The 22,288-nt window shown below is 36.3% G+C and overlaps 8 protein-coding genes and 1 non-coding gene across 18 annotated transcripts; 6 read left to right on the top strand and 3 right to left on the bottom strand.

Moving 5' to 3' along the window:
- Positions 1-24: 24 nt before the first annotated feature.
- LOC100641077 (DNA/RNA-binding protein KIN17-like) lies at positions 25-2,548 on the top strand. Of its 9 annotated transcripts, none has more exons than XR_002184141.1 (14): positions 25-212; positions 260-354; positions 409-532; positions 604-729; positions 808-903; positions 944-1,019; positions 1,068-1,323; positions 1,368-1,454; positions 1,498-1,537; positions 1,584-1,637; positions 1,691-2,009; positions 2,060-2,101; positions 2,148-2,200; positions 2,251-2,342. XR_002184141.1 is itself a non-coding variant. In XM_019993189.1 (13 exons), the coding sequence occupies exons 1-13, from the start codon at positions 99-101 to the stop codon at positions 2,470-2,472; spliced, it is 1,401 nt and encodes a 466-aa protein (XP_019848748.1). In that variant the 5' UTR covers positions 25-98; the 3' UTR covers positions 2,473-2,548. The 9 variants fall into 9 exon arrangements, 1 of the variants encoding a protein (XP_019848748.1); XR_002184143.1 differs by having other exon boundaries at positions 1,691-1,859; positions 1,929-2,009; positions 2,057-2,200; XR_002184144.1 differs by having other exon boundaries at positions 1,691-1,859; positions 1,929-2,009; positions 2,060-2,200.
- A 55-nt stretch (positions 2,549-2,603) lies between these two features.
- Positions 2,604-6,843, top strand: LOC100641205 (sarcolemmal membrane-associated protein-like). The gene is made up of 19 exons (XM_019993199.1): positions 2,604-2,841; positions 3,073-3,217; positions 3,392-3,452; positions 3,508-3,547; positions 3,602-3,697; positions 3,769-3,918; positions 3,977-4,039; positions 4,092-4,160; positions 4,231-4,305; positions 4,351-4,420; positions 4,491-4,583; positions 4,636-4,722; positions 4,783-4,809; positions 4,862-4,987; positions 5,096-5,200; positions 5,266-5,337; positions 5,965-6,131; positions 6,183-6,221; positions 6,277-6,843. Exons 1-19 carry the CDS (start codon positions 2,635-2,637, stop codon positions 6,475-6,477), a joined length of 1,893 nt encoding a protein of 630 aa, XP_019848758.1. The 5' UTR covers positions 2,604-2,634; the 3' UTR covers positions 6,478-6,843.
- On the bottom strand, positions 6,817-9,011 carry LOC100635387 (calcium/calmodulin-dependent protein kinase type 1D-like). 2 transcript variants are annotated; one of them, XM_019993207.1, is made up of 13 exons: positions 8,951-9,007; positions 8,816-8,862; positions 8,567-8,651; positions 8,388-8,519; positions 8,240-8,314; positions 8,038-8,176; positions 7,953-7,975; positions 7,791-7,900; positions 7,667-7,742; positions 7,514-7,606; positions 7,351-7,449; positions 7,219-7,306; positions 6,817-7,166 (listed from the first exon to the last, which is right to left on the bottom strand). In XM_019993207.1, exons 3-13 carry the CDS (start codon positions 8,635-8,637, stop codon positions 7,059-7,061), a joined length of 1,014 nt encoding a protein of 337 aa, XP_019848766.1. In that variant the 5' UTR covers positions 8,638-8,651; positions 8,816-8,862; positions 8,951-9,007; the 3' UTR covers positions 6,817-7,058. The 2 variants fall into 2 exon arrangements, with proteins under 2 accessions (XP_019848766.1, XP_003384128.1); XM_003384080.3 differs by having other exon boundaries at positions 8,816-9,011.
- A 36-nt stretch (positions 9,012-9,047) lies between these two features.
- On the top strand, positions 9,048-12,277 carry LOC100635515 (tRNA-splicing ligase RtcB homolog). The gene is made up of 15 exons (XM_003384081.3): positions 9,048-9,173; positions 9,284-9,362; positions 9,431-9,498; positions 9,690-9,884; positions 10,005-10,066; positions 10,476-10,737; positions 10,795-10,911; positions 10,964-11,077; positions 11,134-11,214; positions 11,260-11,367; positions 11,474-11,520; positions 11,583-11,646; positions 11,862-11,890; positions 11,944-12,077; positions 12,135-12,277. Exons 1-15 carry the CDS (start codon positions 9,072-9,074, stop codon positions 12,197-12,199), a joined length of 1,527 nt encoding a protein of 508 aa, XP_003384129.1. The 5' UTR covers positions 9,048-9,071; the 3' UTR covers positions 12,200-12,277.
- Positions 12,278-12,289: 12 nt separating this feature from the next.
- Positions 12,290-13,907, top strand: LOC100635641 (N-acetylgalactosamine kinase-like). The gene has a single exon (XM_003384082.3). The coding sequence runs from the start codon at positions 12,376-12,378 to the stop codon at positions 13,807-13,809; it is 1,434 nt and encodes a 477-aa protein (XP_003384130.1). The 5' UTR covers positions 12,290-12,375; the 3' UTR covers positions 13,810-13,907.
- Positions 13,883-13,955, bottom strand: Trnak-cuu (transfer RNA lysine (anticodon CUU)). The gene has a single exon. It is a non-coding gene; the product is annotated as a tRNA-Lys (tRNA).
- A 54-nt stretch (positions 13,956-14,009) lies between these two features.
- Positions 14,010-17,205, top strand: LOC100641330 (alpha-aminoadipic semialdehyde synthase, mitochondrial-like). The gene is made up of 10 exons (XM_003384124.2): positions 14,010-14,322; positions 14,376-14,576; positions 14,621-14,688; positions 15,083-15,308; positions 15,458-15,585; positions 15,678-15,860; positions 15,978-16,066; positions 16,115-16,226; positions 16,277-16,339; positions 16,933-17,205. Exons 1-10 carry the CDS (start codon positions 14,043-14,045, stop codon positions 17,011-17,013), a joined length of 1,431 nt encoding a protein of 476 aa, XP_003384172.1. The 5' UTR covers positions 14,010-14,042; the 3' UTR covers positions 17,014-17,205.
- Positions 17,206-17,229: 24 nt separating this feature from the next.
- On the top strand, positions 17,230-18,721 carry LOC100641458 (2-methoxy-6-polyprenyl-1,4-benzoquinol methylase, mitochondrial-like). The gene is made up of 7 exons (XM_019993209.1): positions 17,230-17,431; positions 17,485-17,634; positions 17,680-17,823; positions 17,868-17,974; positions 18,027-18,115; positions 18,207-18,318; positions 18,534-18,721. The coding sequence occupies exons 1-7, from the start codon at positions 17,278-17,280 to the stop codon at positions 18,636-18,638; spliced, it is 861 nt and encodes a 286-aa protein (XP_019848768.1). The 5' UTR covers positions 17,230-17,277; the 3' UTR covers positions 18,639-18,721.
- On the bottom strand, positions 18,581-22,251 carry LOC100635766 (F-box only protein 9-like). Its single transcript, XM_003384083.3, has 12 exons — positions 22,162-22,251; positions 22,018-22,116; positions 20,326-20,383; positions 20,070-20,278; positions 19,927-20,028; positions 19,811-19,872; positions 19,682-19,770; positions 19,524-19,637; positions 19,361-19,479; positions 19,200-19,310; positions 19,075-19,154; positions 18,581-18,792 (listed from the first exon to the last, which is right to left on the bottom strand). Exons 1-12 carry the CDS (start codon positions 22,177-22,179, stop codon positions 18,693-18,695), a joined length of 1,161 nt encoding a protein of 386 aa, XP_003384131.1. The 5' UTR covers positions 22,180-22,251; the 3' UTR covers positions 18,581-18,692.
- Positions 22,252-22,288: the final 37 nt, after the last annotated feature.

Genomic DNA, 22,288 nt, shown 5'->3' on the forward strand with positions numbered 1-22,288 from the left:
TAGCTAGTAGGTAGGTGTGTCCTTAGTTGGGTGTGGTCAAGAAATAGGCAAGGTTTTCAACTTTTTTGTCGAAGCCTGTGTTTTCTTTGCTTTTAAAGATGCCTAAACACGAGGCAATGACTCCTAAAGCTATCGCTAACAAGATAAAGTCCAAAGGATTACAGAAGCTCCGCTGGTACTGTCAAATGTGCCAAAAGCAGTGTAGAGACGAAGTATGTAAAATAAATAATGTGGTTATACATTATTTCTTGTTATTAAGAATGGATTCAAGTGTCACATCATGTCAGAGTCCCATCAAAGGCAGCTCCTACTAGTAGCGGATAATCCTGGTCGCTTTGTGGGGAGTTTTTCTGAGTAAGTCTAAGAGCTAATTATGAGTGGGTGGAGCTAATAATTAATTAATCGTAGAGAGTTTTTGAAAGGGTTTATGGATATATTGAGACGACAGTATGGGACTAGACGTGTCCATTGCAATGTTGTGTATCAGGAATACATCAGGGACAAGGACCATTATCACATGAATGCTACCAGGGTATGTACATGTACATGTACATATACATGTATATGATAATAATAATAATAATAATTGTATTTATTTTGTAGTGGTCTACACTAACTGGTTTTGTGATGTATTTGGGTCGTCAGGGTTTATGTGAAGTGGAACCGACTCCTAAAGGATGGTACATCACTTACATTGACAGGAGTCCTGAGGCACTGGCCAGACAAGCTGTGAGTAGACACACACTCCTCTTTCTCTCTCTCTCTCTCTTTGTCAATAGTAATTATCTTTCTCTTTTCCTGTGTTAGGCGGATGCAAAGAAGGTAAAGATGGATCGAGACGATGAAGAGAGAACTCAGAAAATGATTGAAGATCAAATAGTTAGAGCTACGGCTCTTAAAAAGGTATTAATTAATTGGTGGGTGGAGTTTATTGTTAATTAAGGTGAACGGCGATAATGAGTCTGACGAAGAAGGCGGGAACTATACCGAACTTATTAGAAAAGATGAGAATGAGAAAAGTTTGTACAATTCTTAGTTAATTTATACATTAACTTTCTCTTTTATAGTCACACTGTCGTTATTTGGTTCCAAGACTATTCCCCCTCCCCCTCCCTCCCTCCCTCCTCCTCCTCCTCCTCTACCCTATCCCTCGGCAGTAAAGGAACACCTCCCAATGGAAATTAGCAATGACACTGATGAACTGCTGGAGGAGGCAAGACCAGCAAAGATTATGAAGATTGAATCAAATGATTTCCAAGAACCGAAACTACCCCCTCCCCCTCCTCCTCCTCCTCCTCCTGTTGCTGTGGTGAAGCCGTCAGTGTAAGTGGGTGGAGTCAATTATTTTGTTATTATTGTACCTGCAGACCTATGAATCCTCTGAAGTTAGCGGAATTAGAAGCAAAAGCTAAGAAGACAGCAAAGGCTGTCAAAAAACCATCACAAGAAGAAAAGTAAGTGAATATAAGGAGAGACATTGTAGTTACTTCTTTATAGGAAGAAGAAGTCGCTGTCGTCCCTGGATACTGTTTTTAAAGTAAATCAGACTATTATTAATCAATAATTAATTTATTTATTGGCAGTTGGAGGAGGAAAGAAAAGAGAAAATGAACCGAAAGGATTACTGGCTACATGTGGTAAGTATACCCCCTCAAAACCACACCCAATAACCGAACCCACTCGTTAAAAGGGAATCATAGTGAAAGTATTGAACAAGAGACTTGGAGAGGACATTTACAAGAAGAAAGGACTCATTGAAGAGCTTCATGATCAATACACAGCGTCCATTAGAATGCTTGACAGCAAAGAGAAAGTAAAAGTTGATCAGTCCTATCTGGAGACTGTTATACCAGCTATCGGTGAGGGAGGGGGAGAGAGAGGGAGAGAGAGCGAGAGAATGACCACAAAGTTATTATTATCACTCTTAGTTATTATTAATGTGTGAGATGAGATATTAGAGCTTAGCCACACCCATTGACACACCTACAGGAAGTATGGACCGTTAATGAGTATGTATTATTAATAATGAATTGATGAATTGATTGTTGATAATCAGCAGGAAAGGGAGAGCATACAGTTTATAATATACAGCAGTTATTAAGTTATTAATTATTCATTATTCAGTTTAATAACTACTCAATTATTAGGTATTATTATAGAAAATCATTATTTTGAAAAACAGACTTCTTTTACGAATAAAGTCTTATTATTATTATAATTATATTAATTATAATCTATAATCATTAATAGGTAGGACTGTTCTAATAGTGAATGGAGCCTACCGTGGCTATAAAGCTAAACTTGAGGATGTAAACGTTGACAAGTATTGTGTGTCAGTTACCATTGAACAGGTCAGATTATTAATTTTAAAATATATTTGATCTTTTTAATTTTATTTATAATGTATAGGGTCCTTCTCGTGGTCGGTATGTTGAGAACATTGCTTATGAAGATGTTTGTAAAGTTTATTAACAATAATTAATCTCAGTATTTCTTCTATTGTTTATTTATCCCATTAAAAACTAATCATTGTCAAATTTGTCATTAATTATGCTAACCACGCCTATCTTAATTACTTCCGGTAATTAGCCACACCTACTAGTCTCCACCCATTCTCGTAAAGGAGATATCAAAATGTCTTCCAATGGAGAGAGTGTTCCAAAGATTGTACTTATCCCTCACTCTCGCTCTCATCCTTTTGCTCAGAGAGAATGTGTCCTTAGTGAGCCACTAAAGGTCGGCCGGCCTGTGGATAAGAAGAAAATATCTCAGAACAACCTCATTTTTGACTGTCGCGTTTTGTCCAGAAACCACGCTCTTATATGGTTCGAGAATGGAAAAGTGAGGGCCCATTTAAGCTAAATTATACAAAATATGCTAAATATAAGCTAATAATGATACTAATAAGCATAATATTATTATTGTAAGCCACGCCTTTTCATCTAACTTCCACTTTTAATTATGTGTACCAATTTTAGCAAATTTAGTGGGAGAAGTCTTTAAAATGTTAAAGTGATTTCGTTAAGTAATCAAAGATGTATTATTTACATGTACATGTACTTCCTTGTATAGTTTTTCATCAAAGACACTAAAAGTTCTAACGGTACGTTTGTTAATGAATGTCGTCTGTCTCCTTCTGGAGAGGAGAGCTCACCGACTGAAATGAGAACAAGAGACATAGTTCAGTTTGGAGTTAATGTGAACGTGGAGAAGAAAGGTAAGGGAGAGAGCTGTTTGTGTACTGTGTATAATTGTTACATGGCTACTTTATTGTTTTCTTTTGGCAACAGATTAATATTTTATTGATGTACAACATCTCTACCTCCCCCCTCCCTCTCCCTCTCTCTCTCTACCTCCTCCCCTCTCCCCCCCCTCTCTCTCTCTCCTATAGTCACACATGGCTGTATCATTGCCACTGTTAAATTATTCATTGATGATAAGGAGTTACCAGGGTAAGCCACCATTACACCAAACCAATCTCTACCTCTCCCTCCATCTTCCCTCTAGACCTGATCCAGACATACAGCAAGTCATGAGTATTATCCAAGTATGACAATACATTACATCATAAAGTTCATATTTATCCTCTTCCTCTTTTAAGAGTGCCTTACTCCGGGAGCAGGAGATCGAGACGAAGCTGGCCTGTATGCAGGAAGTCCTGGTAGTCACACACAACTTGGCTAATGATAGTATGATTGTAAGCTTCAGTATATCCCTGTATACTATAGTGCACTATAGTATATTTCAGTATATTATTTGTTTTTTTAGAGTATAGTAAAAGAGGATGAGTTGCTCTCGCGGCTGGAGATGTTAGAGAACCAGCTCCAGGTATATTCTAAAAATATTACCGAGGATGAGCTGAGGAAGCAGCTGGTGGCGTCCTTTGAAGAGAAGCACAAAAAAGAGATAATAGCTAAAGTGAATATATACACAGTCCGTATATCATATTTTCATTTTCATTTTTATTCTTTTTTAGGAAACGATACAGACAATGCTTCAAGAGAAGATCAGTACTACATCTAAACTATCTCAACTCCAAGTAATTGTTTATTAATTATTTATTTATTTATTTATTGTTACCGTGGCAACAGCGTGACTATGACAAGGCGGAGGAGGAGTGTCAGAGATACAGAACACTCTATGATAGTCTGAAACACGAGGTGAGGTCATGTGACTATCATGTGACATTATTATTATTATTATTATTATTATTATTATTATTATTATTAGCATTCTCAACAAGTTACTAAACTTAATGACGCCATCAAAGCAGCTGAAAAGCAGAAGTTGGAGGATGACAATAAAGTGATTCTTGTTTTTGTTGTTATTGTTTTAGTTTGTTATTTTCAGAGCAAAGAGGAAAGGGACTTGCTGCAAATTGAAATTGAAACCGTTAGGAATGAACTGGAATTAACTAGACGTAAGTGTCTGGCTCCGCCTACTTCCTTTTTGGCTCCACACACTTTTTTACCTGGCCCCTCCCCTTTTAGTACGTTTAAAGGAAACAGCTGATGAATTATTAGAAGTGAAAGAAAAGTTAGAGAATATTGATAAGCAATCAATGAATATCATTAATCATGAGGGTAATTAATCAATTAATTAATTAGTCAATTAATTAATTCTTCTATTGTGTAGTTACTGAGGATTCTAATGTACAAGAAAGAGTTAATGAAGTAGCTTTAATGGACGTCAATATTTCAACAAATTTATTAGCGTCAAATGGTAATTATTATTTATTTATTTATTTATTTATTTATTTATTTATTTATTTATTTATTTTAGATATTAAAGAAGAAGCTGATGCTACAAGTTAGTATTTTATTTTAAATTTTTCTTTATTTTATTTTGAATTATTTTCCAGTTCACGACGTTACCACTAAAAGTGACTTGAAAATCGCACAAAGCAAAGTATCTCATCTCACGGAGGAACTAGGTACTCTAAATAAAGCCCACCTCATTCTTCAGTCTCAAGTGGAAGAGCTAAAAGGTACATAATTAATAATTAATAATAATAATAATAATAATAATAATAATAATAATTATTATTATTATTATTATTATTATTATTATTATTATTATTATTGATATTTTATAGTTCAGTTGCATGATAAAGAATTGCTTGAGGAGAGAAAAGCTGCAGCTGCTCGTGATCTTAAAATGACAATAGAATATCAGAAGAACGAGATTGAAAAACTGAAAAGTATTAGCACTAGCTAAATTAATTGTGAATACTAAATTGATAATTATTGTTTTATTGCTTTGTAGATCAGCTAAAGGCAAAGGAGGTTCCGCTGTCTGATGTAACAGATTTACCGTCCGAACTGGAGCAGTGTCAGGGTAATTAATAAATAAATAATAGTTGAATGAGCTCAAACTATATACACAGCATAAGTACATCAATATGTTTTAGAAAATGTAATAAAAACGGAGAATTCTCTACTTTCCGTTTTTGGCAAAATTTGGCCCGAGACCATGTACTATAGTACAGGGACTTTTGTCCGATTTTGGAGCAACTTTAAAAAATTCGTAAAAAATCCAATTTTAATCGGAATTAGTTCAAACTTTCTACACAACATAAGAACATGTATATGTATCAGAAAATGTAATAAAAACGGAGAAGTCTCTACTTTCCGTTTTTGGCAAAATTTGGCCCGAGACCATGTACTATAGTACAGGGACTTTTGTCCGATTTTGGAGCAACTTTAAAAAATTCGTAAAAAATCCAATTTTAATCGGAATTAGTTCAAACTTTCTACACAACATAAGAACATGTATATGTATCAGAAAATGTAATAAAAATGGAGAATTCTCTACTTTCCATTTTTGGCAAAATTTGGCCCGAGACCATGGGACTTTTGGCCTGATTTTTGAGTGTAGCACAGAGAGGTGATTCTGACTTACATGTACATGTACATCTATATTTTAGTAGTTAATGATCAATTTTTAATGAAACTCCATCATTAGGTCAGTTACTTGAGATGAGACGACACTCTGAACTCACTGAAGAGAGACTGAGGGAGAAGGAGACTGAGATTAGCTTCATTATACAAGAGAAGAACAGTTTGGAGGATCGACTCTCATCCTTGAAACAAAATCACACCAACGTACTGGAGGAGAGCAGACGGAACGAGGTTAGCAAAGGGTTAAGTATTATTTTAATTAATAATAATAATTATTACTAGGCTCAGTTGCAGTTGGAACTAAATGAAGCTCAATCAGAGGTAATGTACATGTACATGTATTAATTAAATTAATTTATTCATGATGTAACCACAGGCCAAGTCACTTACGTCTCAGTTGCAGCTCCTTCAAGAAACCTTGTCTGAGAGTCTTTCTCCTAATCTTGCTTCGTCTTCGGAGGTTTCATTACTCGAGGCCCCGCCCTCTCCCGATACTCGTATCAAAATATTATCAATTATAACACTAGTGTCAATAGCTGTAGCTCTCATATCAACTGCTTTTGCTTATTTCTTTTAGTAACTTTCTCCCTCCCCTCTCTCTCTCTCTCTCTCTCCTTGTATCTCATTACAAATCAAAATCTGAGATTTCTAATTAGAGCCCATCTCTTCTATCATAGGTTTCAGTAATTGAACTGTGCATACACTTAACCTGTTATTATTATTATTATTATTATTATTATTATTATTATTATTATTATTATTATTATTATTCGTTATTGTTATTATTATTATTATTATTATTCGTTATTGTTATTTATAAGATTAATTAATGAAATAATCCACCTGCTCTTTTCCCCTCCTCTCTCTCTCTCTCTCTCTGATTCTTGTTCTTTAACAAGTTTTCTTTTTAAAAATGTTGAGTGGCATTAACAACAATTAAGAATAATTTCAAAATAATGATTATTTCGACAAAAATAATGATTATTTCGACAAAAATAGAGAGCAAAAAAATTGTGAACCCAGTAAACTAAAAATACATGTAGCAATAATAATAATAAAGAAACTAAAAGTTCGTTTTGTGTTGATAAAATTTAAATTAAGTTTAAACTTAAGTTGAGCCAATCTAGGAGTGTGTGTGGGTGTGGCTACGGTTAAGTGTTAGGATTTCTCAGTGGGCGGAGTTGCTTCTTCACTGGCTCCAGAAGAATGATGTTCCTGGGTTCCAATCTTCATCATATTAATAGCAGCTGCTACAAGAGCCGCTTTCTAATAATAATAATTATTTAAATACATGTACATGTAGATTATTTTAAAATACCTTCCATTTCATTCTAGCAGCACTCTTTCTCATCTGGGCACTGACAGATTCATGTATGTTCACCTCGCTGGCCTGACCCGAGGCAATCCTACATCACATGATAGTCACATGATAATCACATGATGTCCTTACCAGGGATGTTCTAAAGCTTGTCTGCAAGTGTAGCGTTTCCTGGCGTCCAGTTCCATCAAGTGACGAATGAAGTCCTTAGCTTGTTCGGAAATAGTATCCCTATAATTAGAGTATGATAATGATTCAACATAGTGCGGGCGGGGCCATTGATAGATGTGGTTACCAGTATGGTGAGTCAAACTCGTAGTCTCCACGCATTATCTGTTTGAATAATTCAGAGTCATTTTCATGATAAAATGGTGGGTAACCGCACAACCTACATCAACAACAACAACAAACAATAAACAACAAACAATAAACAACAACGGGTCCTTACAGAATATAAGATATGACACCAATACTCCACACATCCACTGCCTTGCCATAAGGTTTCCTCCTCAATACTTCGGGGGCTTAAAACAAAAGACGTAGAATAGTTCTTAAAAGTAGGCGGGGCTTACCTACGTAGCCTGGAGTACCACAGGCAGTTCCAAGTTGATCCATTTGACCTTCCTCAATTGTTTTACTCAATCCGAAATCACTGATCATGATTTTAGAATCATCGGCAGGACTACAAAGGAAATCACATTTTGTAAAATTGCACATTAATTATCACGTAATACCTGTAATATAGCAAGTTCTCAGGCTGCAATATAACAATAATATCATAATAATAATAATAATAACTATTAATTACTTGTTACGTACCTTAAGATCTCTGTGTATGATACCCAGTTCATGAAGGTACTCAAGAGCGTCAAGGACCTGCCGTATCAACTCAGTGGCGTCCTTCTCTGTGTAAGAACCTTTCGAAATGATGCGATCGAATAATTCACCACCTGTGACACTGAGAAGAGGAAGGGAGAGAGAGGGAGGGGGGATATTAGGAGGGCACAAGATTTTATCTTACAGTTCCATGACCAGGTAAAGACGTGACTTGTCATCAAATATTTCATACAATTGAACTATATTAGGGTGCTTCACTCTAGAGAAAGACAACATCATCAATTCATCATCATCGTTATTATTATTATTATTATTATTATTATTATTATTACTTTTTCAAAACGTCTATCTCATTCTGGAGAGCATCCTCTTTCCCTTTTAATGACTTCTTGTCGATTATTTTGATGGCCACTCCTCTCTTGGTTTCCTTTTCCTCAGCTTTAATAACCTCCGAAAATGCTCCCCTATTGAGTGGGCGGTAATAAGCCCTCCCCACCCCACCCTCTCTTACTTCCCAAGCAATTCTTTAGTGTTGTATTTCGCAGTGACGTCAGCTGCATACTTCTTACCGAAAAGTGGCATAATCAAGTAGCTTCCTTTAGAGAAAAATGACAAACAAAAAATTAATATTATATTCCCAAATAGCTAATAATCGTAGCATTTAAATATTCACATATACATAATTTAGTATTATATCTATACCAAAGCACTTTATTCTCGATTGTATTTATTTATTTGTGGTTGCTGTATTTTAACTTACTTTTCTCTCAAGTTCTTTCCTTCAGCAAAGGGTTCCTGATGCTGTACCTAGTTAACAGGTGGAGGAATTCAAGGAGGAACAAAACGAAGAGGATAAACACGTCCTGTTCCTCAACCACTGGCTCTCAACTCTCACTTCTCGACTTGCTGTACGTCCGAGAATCTACACTTTCTTTCACGTCAGAGAAGGATGTCACCGTCTACCTCCGTATATCTTGGCAATAACTCCGTATACTCAAAGTACCACCCATTTCAAGATGGCGTCTGCTGTGAGGACATACGATGAAGAGTGCTCGTATCTCGAGAAAATATCAAATTGCTCCTACAGGATCAAGAAAGGCTTTGTGCCTAACATGAAGGTTTTTTGTCGATTTATTTAAGCTATTTTTATAACATTTCTATTTAATTTTATCATTTTATGAATATCTCCTCTGACCCACATCTTCTCCTGATCACGTGACTGCTAAAGGTTGAAGGTTTGTTTTATGTAAACGATCATTTGAAGGACCTCATGTTTGACGAGTTACGTCACCATTGCTCTAGCGGAGGTACATGTACATGTACAATATTAAAATGGGTGTGGTCATTACTCGAAATCTTCTCCATCTCTAATTAGGTGTGGGCGGGTTTTTGCCAGCTGTGAAGCAGATCGGTAATGTAGCAGCTCTTCCTGGTATTGTTGGGGTATGTCTAGTATACTCTCAAGCACATAATCTGTTTATTGATAACATCTGTCCCACTATGTACACTAGGCTCACAGCTATTTGTACATATACATGTATTTATAAACCTGTTAGGTGTATTTATTAGTGCCATTGTGTTTTTAAACTTATTATCTATTTTGATAACATTTCTTTCTATATCAATGCTCACAGAAGTCAATAGGTCTTCCTGATGTTCATTCTGGCTACGGGTTTGCCATTGGTAACATGGCTGCCTTTGATATGTCTGACCCAGAGGCGGTAGTGTCACCAGGAGGGGTGGGGTTTGATATCAACTGTGGAGTGAGACTACTGAGGACTAACTTGTTTAAAAAAGACATAGAGCCAGTCAAAGAACAGCTGGCACAAGTAATTGGCAATGATGATAATAATAAATAAATAAAGAATAGATAAGTATTAAATATAGATATACACATGTGATAATAATGATATGTACATGTATAAATATGTGTTTCTTTTCTCTCCCAGTCTTTGTTTGATCACATACCAGTGGGGGTTGGATCTAAAGGAGTTATTCCAATGACAGCAAGGTATGTACACCTTTGTATCTGTACATGTACATGAATGCCTCTATCTACATCTACATATGTACATACACATATGTACATGTACATATGTACATGTACATATGTACATATGTACATGTACATATGTACATATGTACATGTACATATGTACATATGTACATGTACATGCAGTACATGTACATGTACATATTATAGTAAAGTATGTGTTGGATGTGTAGAGGAAATGGTACATTTAAATGTAATAATAATAACAATACCAGGAATACTATAATGTACTACTAATAGTATCCACTTAAGTTATCAAGTAAGTGTTAGTTATTATCTACTGTTTATTAAATATTGGCTATTAACTACTAGTTATTAAGTGCTGGTTATTAAATAGTGGTTATTAAGTGCTGGTTATTAATATTAGAGATCTTGAATCAGCTCTAGAGATGGGAATGGACTGGACTTTAAGGGAAGGTTATGGCTGGGCTGAAGACAAGGAACACTGTGAAGAATACGGTCGAATGCTCCAGGCTGACCCTTCCAAAGTATCCCAGAGAGCGAAGAAGAGGGGACTGCCCCAACTGGGTACCCTAGGGGCAGGGAACCATTATGCTGAGATACAGGTGGTAGAGGAAATATTTGATAAACATGCAGCAGCTAAAATGGGTATTGAAGAAAAGGAACAAGTAATTAATTAACCATTATTATTATTTATTTGTTCATTTATTTATCATTATTAATAGGTGTGTGTTATGATCCACAGTGGTAGCCGTGGGTTAGGGCATCAGGTGGCGACTGATGCTCTTGTTGAAATGGAGAAGGCGATGAAGAGAGACAACATTGAAGTTAATGACCGACAGGTGAGTAGAGAAGGATCCATTTCATGCCTCCATTTTTTGTGTACTCCTGCAGCTAGCTTGTGCTAAGATAAAGTCAAAGGAAGGAGAGAATTATTTAAAAGGAATGGCAGCTGCTGCCAACTATGCCTGGGTCAACAGATCCAGTATGACCTTCTTGACAAGACAAGTGAGAGAGAGAAGGGAAAAGAGAGAGACAGTGAGAATTGATGACGTGTGTTTTAGGCCTTTGCTAAGATGTTTAAAAGTACTCCTGATGATCTTGACATGCACATAATATACGACGTTTCTCATAACATTGCAAAGGTTAGATATTCAATTTAACTTTTATTTTATTGTTGTTTTTTAAAGGTGGAGCAGCACATAGTGAGTGGGCGTGAGAAGACCCTCCTGGTTCATCGTAAAGGATCTACAAGAGCATTCCCTCCCCATCACCCACTGATACCGGTCGACTATCAAGTAATGGCTACCAAAAATGCAGCAAATGAAGATATTTGCAGCAAAAGAACTCACTAAAGCAATTCATACTGTAAATTCTAAACCAATCTTTTCTATTCTTCTCTAGTTAACTGGACAGCCAGTACTCATCGGAGGGACAATGGGTACATGTAGGTACGTTGGTTATTGCTACATGTAAGCCTGTGCTGTTACTGTTACTGTGTTGTGTTTATTAGTTACGTTTTGACTGGAACTGATAAAGGATTTACTGAGACCTTTGGATCTACGTGCCACGGAGCCGTTAGTACTTAAGTACATGTACAAAATTAAATGTAAAAATTTTTTTAATTTTTTTCAAAATTGGGCCAAAGTCCTTGTAAAGTAGTACATGGTTGTGGGTCCAAATTTCGCCAAAAGTGAAATTGAGGAAACTTTGCATTTCATGACAATACCATGTCATTTGGTGTGCATGTCGCATTCATTGATGGTTGCATCTTTTTCTCTTTTTGTTGCAGGGTCGTGCCCTCTCCAGAGCGAAATCAAGGTTTATTATTATAATTATTATTATTAGTTTTATGTGAATGTGTACGCGTGTAGGAGAACCCTTGGTTACGAGGAGGTGCTTGAGTCGCTAGCTAAACAAGGGATAGCGATAAGAGTAGCATCACCAAAACTGGTAATGGAAGAAGCGCCTCAGTCGTACAAGAATGTGACTGATGTTGTTGAAACATGTACGTAATGATAATAATAATAGTATAATTAATGTGGTGGGTGTGGTTCATTAATAGGTCATTCTGCTGGAATAAGTAACAAAGCATTCAAATTGAAACCGATTGCAGTTATTAAGGGTTAATTAACTGATTGTTTATTAAATATATTGCATATTTGTTTATAATTATTGTCATTGTTTGTGATTTTTATCCATTCTGTAGAAGACAATTAAGACTTACCGTCTGCGCATGTGCAGCAGTTTGCTAATGAATCAATTATCTTTCAGCAAAAAAGGGTGTGGCTGGGCTTTGAGCAATCATGGACGTTTCTCCAACCTTTACAACTCTGACTGACCTTGCACAGGGCAGCTCCACAAACGAGGGACGCTACGAGACTCTAGTGAGCAAATTTACCGATAAATATGGCCGACCTCCAACCCATTTAGCCAGATCACCAGGACGAGTCAACCTGATTGGAGAACACATTGATTACTGTGGTTATGGGGTGCTACCCATGGCCATTGAGCAAGATATTGTAATGGCGTTTGCTGCAACTGATTCAAACACCATAAGCATAGCTGATATCGAAGAAGATAAGTATGCAGCTAAAGATATAGATCTTTCTTCCGATTGGCGCAATTTCTCTTCAAATGGGGCCGTGCCATGGTACAACTATTTCCTCTGTGGGTTTAGAGGTATCATTGAAGAATTCTCAATTTTGTCTCCAGTCGGTATTCAAGTAATGATGGATGGATCTATACCGCCTAGTTCAGGTCTCTCGAGTTCTTCTGCCCTCGTCTGCTGTTCCTCAATAGTTACTCTAGTCTCTAACTCTGTCCCCCTACCATCAAAGACCAGGTTAGCTGATATATGTGCTTCGTCCGAGCGATACATTGGAACTCAAGGAGGAGGGATGGATCAAGCCGTCTCGTTCCTTGCCCAACCTGGACGTGCTTTGAAAATTGATTTCAATCCATTGACCTCATCTCCAGTCACCCTACCAGCTGGCTATTCTTTTGTTGTCTCTCATTGCGGAGAGTCAATGAATAAAGCTGCTACTTTTTCTTTTAATGAAAGAGTAGTTGAGTGCAGACTGGCTGCTAAAGCATTGGCTTCTTTGCAAGGAATAGAATGGAGGAATATTTCTAAATTTGCTGATCTTCAAAATGCGCTGGGCTACACCCTTAAGCAGATGGTATCTTTGGTACAAGATAAGCTTCATGAAGATTCTTATACCAAAGATGAAATCTGTGGGATACTAGGACTAAAGATCAAGGGGGATGAATTGGTTGGAGAGGTTTTGAGCAGCATGAGTCCTCAGGCTCAAAAAGCAGCTGCAGAATTGAGCCGTTATAAGCTCTACCAGAGAGCACTGCATGTGTTTGCTGAAGCCGATCGCGTTGAGCAGTTCAAGATGATCGCAAATGGAGAAGAAGCTGTTGAAGATGTTGGTGCTAGTCTTGGAGAATTAATGAATGCGAGTCATTCCAGCTGCTCTAAGCTTTACGAGTGCTCCTGTCCTGCCCTTGACACTCTTGTTAGCAATTGTGTGGCTTCAGGTGCGTCAGGATCACGGCTCACCGGAGCTGGTTGGGGCGGCTGTTCGGTATCTATTGTCTCCGATAGTTCTTTAGAGAAGTTTCTGGAAGGATTACGTGGAGCGTTTTTCAAAGGAAAAACTGACGAAGAATTGAAGACCAAGCTTTTTGCAACAAGGCCTGGTCCAGGGGCTGCTCTGTGTCACCTGAAATAACTTGAATTGATTGAAAAAATTGCATTTTGTAAAAAAATGACTTTTTGTGAGATAAAAAAAAGAAAAAAAAGAGCGCCCAACGTGGGGCTCGAACCCACGACCCTGAGATTAAGAGTCTCATGCTCTACCGACTGAGCTAGCCGGGCTGCTGTTACTGCGCAGAATTTGGACATTGTATTTATAAATATAATCAGGAAAATGGGCGTTCCTCATAAGGCCACACCTATATTATCATGGCGATGCGTCACTATCTCAGAAACAGAAAGACGCTGAGACTGTCTTTAAGCAGATTCCTCTCTTCATCTTCTTCTCCTGTGGTAGCTCTAAGAAGGGAAGAGAGTTCAGTCTGGGAGAGAAGGGCTCCTCTTAACCCTGGACACGTTCAGTCTCTTGTAAAGAAAGGAGTTACTGTCCTAGTACAACCATCAACAAGAAGAGCTTACTCGATGCCAGAGTACGAGAGAGCTGGAGCCATTCTAACAGATCACATTGAGGATGCACAACTCATCATCGGTGAGACTTCAAAACCAGCTAATTTACGATAAATAATTTATCGTATTTTACAGGTGTGAAACAGTGTCCCATAGACAGACTCATACCAGATAAGACCTACGTGTTCTTTTCTCACACCATCAAAGCACAAGAAGAGAACATGCCGCTCCTCGACGCCATCTTAGCCAAGAGGATAAGACTTGTCGACTACGAGAAAATTGTAAACGAAAACGGACAAAGATTAGTCGCTTTTGGACAGTACGCTGGGATTGCTGGTTAGGATTATTAATTGGTGGGTGTGGTTAGTTATTAATTACAGGTTTTATTAATATTCTACATGGCCTGGGATTGAGACTACTAGCATTAGGACATCACACTCCTTTTATGGTAAATACAATAATAGTAATACCATACTCGCCCCAATTAACGGACCTTCCTCATTATTACACCTCTCCTCTCCTACATGGCTTCCACGTACCTCTTTAAACAAGGACCTCCTGAGCATTTCATAATTGTTCCTATCGAACAATGCACCACCTGAGACTTGTAATTATTTATCAAGAGGTGCTTTAGATGGGGCGAGTACAGTAATAATAATAATATTAATAATAATAACAGTAGTGATAGTAGTAAATATATGGAATACTTTAAATAATTGTGTCCGTAGTATCATGATTATTGTACTAATTTTAGCTGATTTTTATTGAGGAATTTTTAGAAGGCTAATAACTAAATCATTAATGATCAGAGAAACAGTGCATACGTATCTTATCTATTTTAGCATGTCGCCTGTGCTCACAATTATCCTTCAAGTTCAGCTGCTAAAGCGGCCATTGCCAGTGTTGGGAGAGAAATACAGTATGGGCTCATACCGGAGATGCTGGGTCCTATAATATTCACATTTACGGGGTCTGGTAATGTCTCCCAGGGGGCTCAGGACGTTTTTAAAGTCTTGCCACACGAGTACGTGTCACCAAATGAACTTCAGGATGTACTAATGAATGGAGGTTAGTTAGTGCTAATAATAATTATAAAATAATAATAATTATAAATTGGCACTGTATTCATTGCAAAATTTGGCCAATTCTGATGAGTGTTTTTAAATAATGAGCATTATTTTATTATTATACGATTGCCCCTCCCTCTTTTCTTGTAGACACTAGAAAGGTTTATGGTACGGAGGTGAGGAGGAGAGACCACTTGTACAGAGTATCCGACGGGACCTACTCCAAACCAGATTATGTGGCCAATCCGGAGCTCTATGCATCCAACTTTGCAGAGAAAGTAATAATATAGTTCTTCATCATCATCATCATCATGATCATCATTATTATCATTATTATTATTATTATTATTATTATTATTATTATCATTAGATTGCTCCATACACTACAGTCCTCATCAATGGCGTCTACTGGGCCCCCAACACTCCGAGACTGATAACGCTAGAAGACTGTAAGAAACTCCAGCCTAAAGAGTTTGAGGTTGATACTTATTCTGGAGTACCCGACCTGCCACAAAGGCTCTTAGCGATATGTGACATATCAGCAGATCCCAACGTTAGTTATTAATAGTTATTAATAGCAGTTATTAATGGTTATTAATAGTTATTAATGGTTATTAATAGTTGTTAGTGGTAATTAATAGCAGTTATTAATGGTTATTAATCTCCACAGGGTTCAATACAGTTCATGCAGTCCTATACAACTATTGATTTTCCTTTTGCTTTGTATAACGCCCACACACAAGATAACCAATGGAGCAGGTTATTAATAGTTATTAATAATTAATTAATTAATATTCTTTTCTCCAGTTTGTCTGGTAATGGTATAGTTATGACTAGTATTGATAATTTACCTGCTCAGTTACCTCGTGAAGCTACTGATTATTTTGGGTCAAGACTCTTCCCTTTTGTTCATGAACTAGTGAGTATACTAATAATATATTGATAATATACTAATAATATACTAATTAGTTACATCTGGATGGTTCCAAGTCGCTGGAGGAACAGACTTCTCTTTCAAATGCAATAAAAGGAGTAAGTTATAAATATTGATGTACATGTACTTATGCTGTGTAGAAAGTTTGAGGTGATTCCGACTTCAATTTTTCAATTTATGACCACTTTTTAAAAACTCCAAATTTTGGAAACAATCCCTGTATATAGCCCATGGTTTTTTCAAAAAAATGGCTCCGCAATCATCCCCAATTTTTATTACATTTTCTGATACATATTGATGTACTTATGCTGTGTAGAAAGTTTGAGGTGATTCCGACTTCAATTTTTCAAGTTACGGCCATTTTAAGAAAACATTAAAAATCTGAAAAATACCCAAGGCTATAGTCCATGGTTTTTTCTAAAAAATGGCTCCGAAATCACCCCCAATTTTTATTACATTTTCTGATACATATTGATGTACTTATGCTGTGTAGAAAGTTTGAGCTGATTCTGACTTTAATTTTTCAAGTTATGGCCATTTTAAAAAACTCCAATTTTTGGAAAAATACCCTGTACTATAGCCCATGGTTTTTTCTAAAAAATGGCAGCCCATGGCTTTTTCTAAAAAATGGCTCCCCCAATTTTTATTACATTTTCTGATAGATATTATTGAATGTTTTGTCTTTTTTTAGGCTATCATAGCATATAACGGTGAACTAACTCCTCAATTTCAATACATACAGGAGCTGAGAAAAAAGCTTCAAAATAAATAAAGACGAATTAAAATAATTAATTAATAATAATTAATTAATAATAATTATCCTGTGATACAGCATAAAAATGGCATCAGCAAATTAACTTATTAGTGTCTCGATCCCTCTTATTTTATTGAAAGTCATTTATTATTATTATTGTTGTAGCATTGTTATTATTTTATTGTTGTATTAGAATTGTTATTCATTGTGTAATATTACAATAATTATTAATTAGGTTTGGGTGTGGCTCGTTATATTGCAGGTTCAGCCCCGCCTACTACAATGTCTGCTTTGTCCAGAAGAGTAAATTATTTGTTGAATAATGCGGCCAGTGTAATAAACAGAGCCTTCACTGCTGGAGCTAATAATAGTAACACTGAAAAAATGACGTCATTCGGATTTCAACAGGTCTCAGAAAAAACTAAAGCCACAAAAGGTGAAGTTTAATTATAATGGGCGTGGTTACTTTACCTAGCTCCACCCACATAGTCCAAGAGGTGTTTAGCAGTGTTGCTGCTAATTATGATTTGATGAATGATGTAATGTCCCTTGGTCTTCATCGCCTTTGGAAAGATTACTTTGTAACGAAACTAGCTCCGCCCACAGGATCAAAGATAATAGACGTTGCTGGTGGAACAGGTAATTATTTTACTAGGGGGTGTGGTCAATATTATTATTAATTAGGTGATATTGCTAGTCGTATTGTGCAGTATAGTGACCGGAGAGTGGGCGGAGCTGAAAGCAGTGATGAAGAGTTACAAGTTACTGTCGTTGATATTAACAAGGAGATGCTTACGGAAGGAGAAAAGAGATTTAAAAATAACGAAAGTAATTAATAGTATTATCCACTCATTGTTGTAATTGTTTTTTAGATATTAAGTGGGTTCATGGCGACGCCCTCTCCCTCCCTTTCCCCTCAAATCATTTTGATGCTTATACTATCGCCTTTGGGATCAGGAACGTGTCAAATTTTGAACAAGTAAATCAAAAAATATAATATAATATTAATAGCATATTCTCTCTCTTCTCAGGCTTTATCTGAAGCTTATCGTGTCATTAAAGAAGGGGGCAGGTATTTGTGTATGGAGTTCAGTCAAGTGGACAATATAGCACTGAAGAGGTAAGAGACCACGTACTGTAGCGTAGGAGCAACTTTTAAAATTTATTTTTAAAATCCAATTTACTTGGAATTAACTTATACTTTATTTCAGTTTTTACGATGCTTACTCGTTCCAGCTGATACCAGTCTTTGGTGAGTTGATTGCTCAAGACAGACCAGCCTACCAGTACCTCGTGGAGAGCATCAGAGAATTCCCTGACCAGGTAGGACCATATTTGGAATGTACAGTGTAGCCTCTCTTAATGGACACTCTCTATAGCGTACACCTCCATTTAACGGACAGCACCTAGTGTACCAATTACATTCCTTACTGTATAAAATAACCTCCACATAAAGGACACCTCTGTATAACAGAGCAACCTTTGAAGTGTCCATTATATAGAGGCTAGTCTGTACTATTGTCTTTGTCTTTTTTTAGGAAAGTTTTTCAAATATGATCGAAGGTGTTGGATTCGTTAATGTAAATTACGAGTCTCTTCTTGGAGGTGTGGTCGCAATACACTCGGGTTTTAAACCAAAATAAAATCAAATAAATAACAGTTCATATAAATACATGTTGTTATTATTATCATTATTATTATCTGTTAATAATTGAATAACTCTTGACCCGTGAAAAGTAAAATGGAGTATAATTGTGATCAATGTGATATTCTGAAGTCTGGATCCTGCCTGTGGAACTAAAGGAGAAAAAGACACTTTGAAATCTTTATTTTCAAAAAGGCTCCAATTTATAACTTCTTCATTTTGACACCTTGTTAGCACCTAAAGGCGGTGACAAGATGCTTGTTAGCACCTCAAGGTGTGAACAAGATTGCATTGTTAAATTTTATTTTCCTTTTTAATTATACTAATTCTAGTTTTTAATTAGACGTAAGCATATGCAGTTTAGACAAGGCCAGCTGTCATTTTAATTTATGTTGCACATTAAAATTGTGACAATAAACCACTTCATATCTCACTTCTGTATGTTGTGGCAAGTGAATTTCTTCCATTTCAAAGCACTTGACAGTTTCCTGCAGCTGTTCTTGAGAACCAGCTCCTGCAATCGTTACCATAGCAACCACATTAACTAGTTATCAATTACCATATGAAAGCGTTGATGGGAGGTAGGGGCATTAATTGGAGTGCCTCTCCTTTTATAGCTTCGAGGGGATTGTTCGTGTGAAGGATCATAACGTTTCACAACTATTGATATCTACACATGTACAATCAATAATCATCTCTTAGCCCCTCCCTCTCTCTTACTGTATCATTCGATTGCGTATAGTAACCAGATAATAAAGCTCCGCCCACTTCATTAATTTTATTCAATTTATTAACGACCATTGACGGACTATCAGGACTGGTCATGTACAATACACTACCTGACAACAACAATAAACAACAATGATAAATAACAACAACTTACCATCAGTAAAAAACCTTATGTATCTATAGTAGACGACGGTATGAAAAGGTTTGTAAAGTCTGTCTAAAGACCTTTCCCCAGTTCTGACGTACAATGACCGACTGATATAGACACCTAATGAGAACTGGACTGACTGGTTTATGAACCGGTTTACTAACCGTTGAAATGAACGTGAGGTTGAGTGATGAATATATGCCGCCAGTTACTGGTGGGTGTGGCTAACATAGAGTGACCACTCCCCCACAATCTATTATTAATTATAAATATCAATTATTCTTTATTATTACTTTACGCATGCTTTTCTCCAAATTAATTGTTCTCTTGAAAATAAGTAGAACCTTTTGCAAACCTGAAAATAATAAAATAATAATAAAATTATTATTAATAATTATAATAATCTTACCATTCCAAATTGCTCCAAAGACCTAAGATCCAGGTCGTTGATAACAATTAATAATAAAATATAACGAATTATCTCGACGGGTAGAGCAGAAATATGAGTGACCTAAAAATGACATCATTTCTATTCTAAAAATAGATACAAACCGTTGTTGGTGAGTCATTATGACAGCATGTGACATCATCAATTGATAAGGTAGACAGTGAATGAGATATGACAGACAAATCTTTGGATTCTTCATCTTCTTCTTGTTCCTCCTCCTCCTCTTTCTCTCGGTCTTTGTCTCGCTCCTTCTTTGTAGCTCTTCTCTCAATGTCAGGGACCAGCTGTATTGCTTGACGATAGTATAAAATTGCTAAAAATGAGAAACTAATTTTAATAATTAATCAATGATATATTTACCTGCTGACATGTCCTTATTTTCTTCAGCAGCCACACCCATCCAATATAATTCTTCAGCCTAATAATTAATAAAGAATTATAAAAATGACCTAAAATCTGAAAAGTACCCAAGGCTATAGTCCATGGTTTTTTCCAAAAAATGGCTCCGAAATCACCCCCAATTTTTATTACATTTTCTGATACATATTGATGTACTTATGCTATGTAGAAAGTTTGAGCTGATTCCAACTTCAATTTTTCAAGTTACGGTCATTTTAAGAAAACGCCCGAAATCTGAAAAATACCCAAGGCTATAGTCCATGGTTTTTTCCAAAAAATGGCTCCGAAATCACCCCCAATTTTTATTACATTTTCTGATACATATTGATGTACTTATGCTATGTAGAAAGTTTGAGCTGATTCCAACTTCAATTTTTCAAGTTACGGTCATTTTAAGAAAACGCCCGAAATCTGAAAAATACCCAAGGCTATAGTCCATGGTTTTTTCCAAAAAATGGCTCCGAAATCACCCCCAATTTTTATTACATTTTCTGATACATATTGATGTACTTATGCTATGTAGAAAGTTTGAGTGAATTCCGACTTCAATTTTTCAAGTTATGACCACTTTTTAAAAACTCTAAATTTCGGAAAATTTCCCTGTACTATAGCCCATGGTTTTTTCCAAAAAATGGCTCCAAAATCACCCCCAATTTTTATTACATTTTCTGATACATATTGATGTACTTATGCTATGTAGAAAGTTTGAGCTGATTCCAACTTCAATTTTTCAAGTTACGGTCATTTTAAGAAAACGCCCGAAATCTGAAAAATACCCAAGGCTATAATAATAGTCCATGGTTTTTTCCAAAAAATGGTTCCGAAATCACCCCCAATTTTTATTACATTTTCTGATACATATTGATGTACTTATGCTATGTAGAAAGTTTGAGCTGATTCCAACTTCAATTTTTCAAGTTACGGTCATTTTAAGAAAACGCCCGAAATCTGAAAAATACCCAAGGCTATAGTCCATGGTTTTTTCCAAAAAATGGCTCCGAAATCACCCCCAGTTTTTATTACATTTTCTGATACATATTGATGTACTTATGCTGTGTAGAAAGTTTGAGTGAATTCCGACTTCAATTTTTCAAGTTACGACCACTTTTTAAAAACTCTAAATTTTGGAAAATTTCCCTGTACTGTAGCCCATGGTTTTTTCCAAAAAATGGCTCCGAAATCACCCCCAATTTTTATTACATTTTCTAATACATATTGATGTACTTATGCTACGTAGAAAGTTTCAGCTGATTCCGACTTCAATTTTTCAAGTTACGGCCATTTCAAGAAAATGCCAAATTTTGGGAAAAATCCCTGTATATAGCCCATGGTTTTTTCCAAAAAATGGCTCTGGAATCACCCCCAATTTTTATTACATTTTCTGATGCATATTGATGTACTTATGCTGTGTAGCAAGTTTGAGGTGATTCCGACTTCAATTTTTAGAGTTACGACCATTTTAAGAAAACGCCCAAAATCTAAAAAATACCCAAGGCTATAGTCCATGGTTTTTTCCAAAAAATGGCTCCAAAATCACCCCCAATTTTTATTACATTTTCTGATACATATTGATGTACTTATGCTGTGTAGAAAGTTTGAGCTGATTCCAACTTCAATTTTTCAAGTTACAATCATTTTAAAAACACTAATTACTTGTGGTAGGTGATCAGTGTGTGTATCCGCCAGTGTCTTCTCTTTAATCTCTGCCCTCCATTGTTCTCTAAACTCTGCCAGCTCATCAGTGTCTGTAGACTGATGGAAGAAGTAAAAATTAACAAAATAGACTCTTTATTTTACCTGCTCTTTCGACGCCATTTTATACCAGCCACACCTCCTGCGTGGGTGTTAAAATAATATGGGCGTGGCTGAATGCTAAAAGAGCTTTGCAGTTGAGAAAAGGTTTAGAGAAGTTTACAATATCTCC

Source organism: Amphimedon queenslandica, unplaced genomic scaffold (assembly GCF_000090795.2).
Source record: "Amphimedon queenslandica unplaced genomic scaffold, v1.1 AMPQUscaffold_13500, whole genome shotgun sequence".
NCBI classification, from domain to species: domain Eukaryota; kingdom Metazoa; phylum Porifera; class Demospongiae; order Haplosclerida; family Niphatidae; genus Amphimedon; species Amphimedon queenslandica.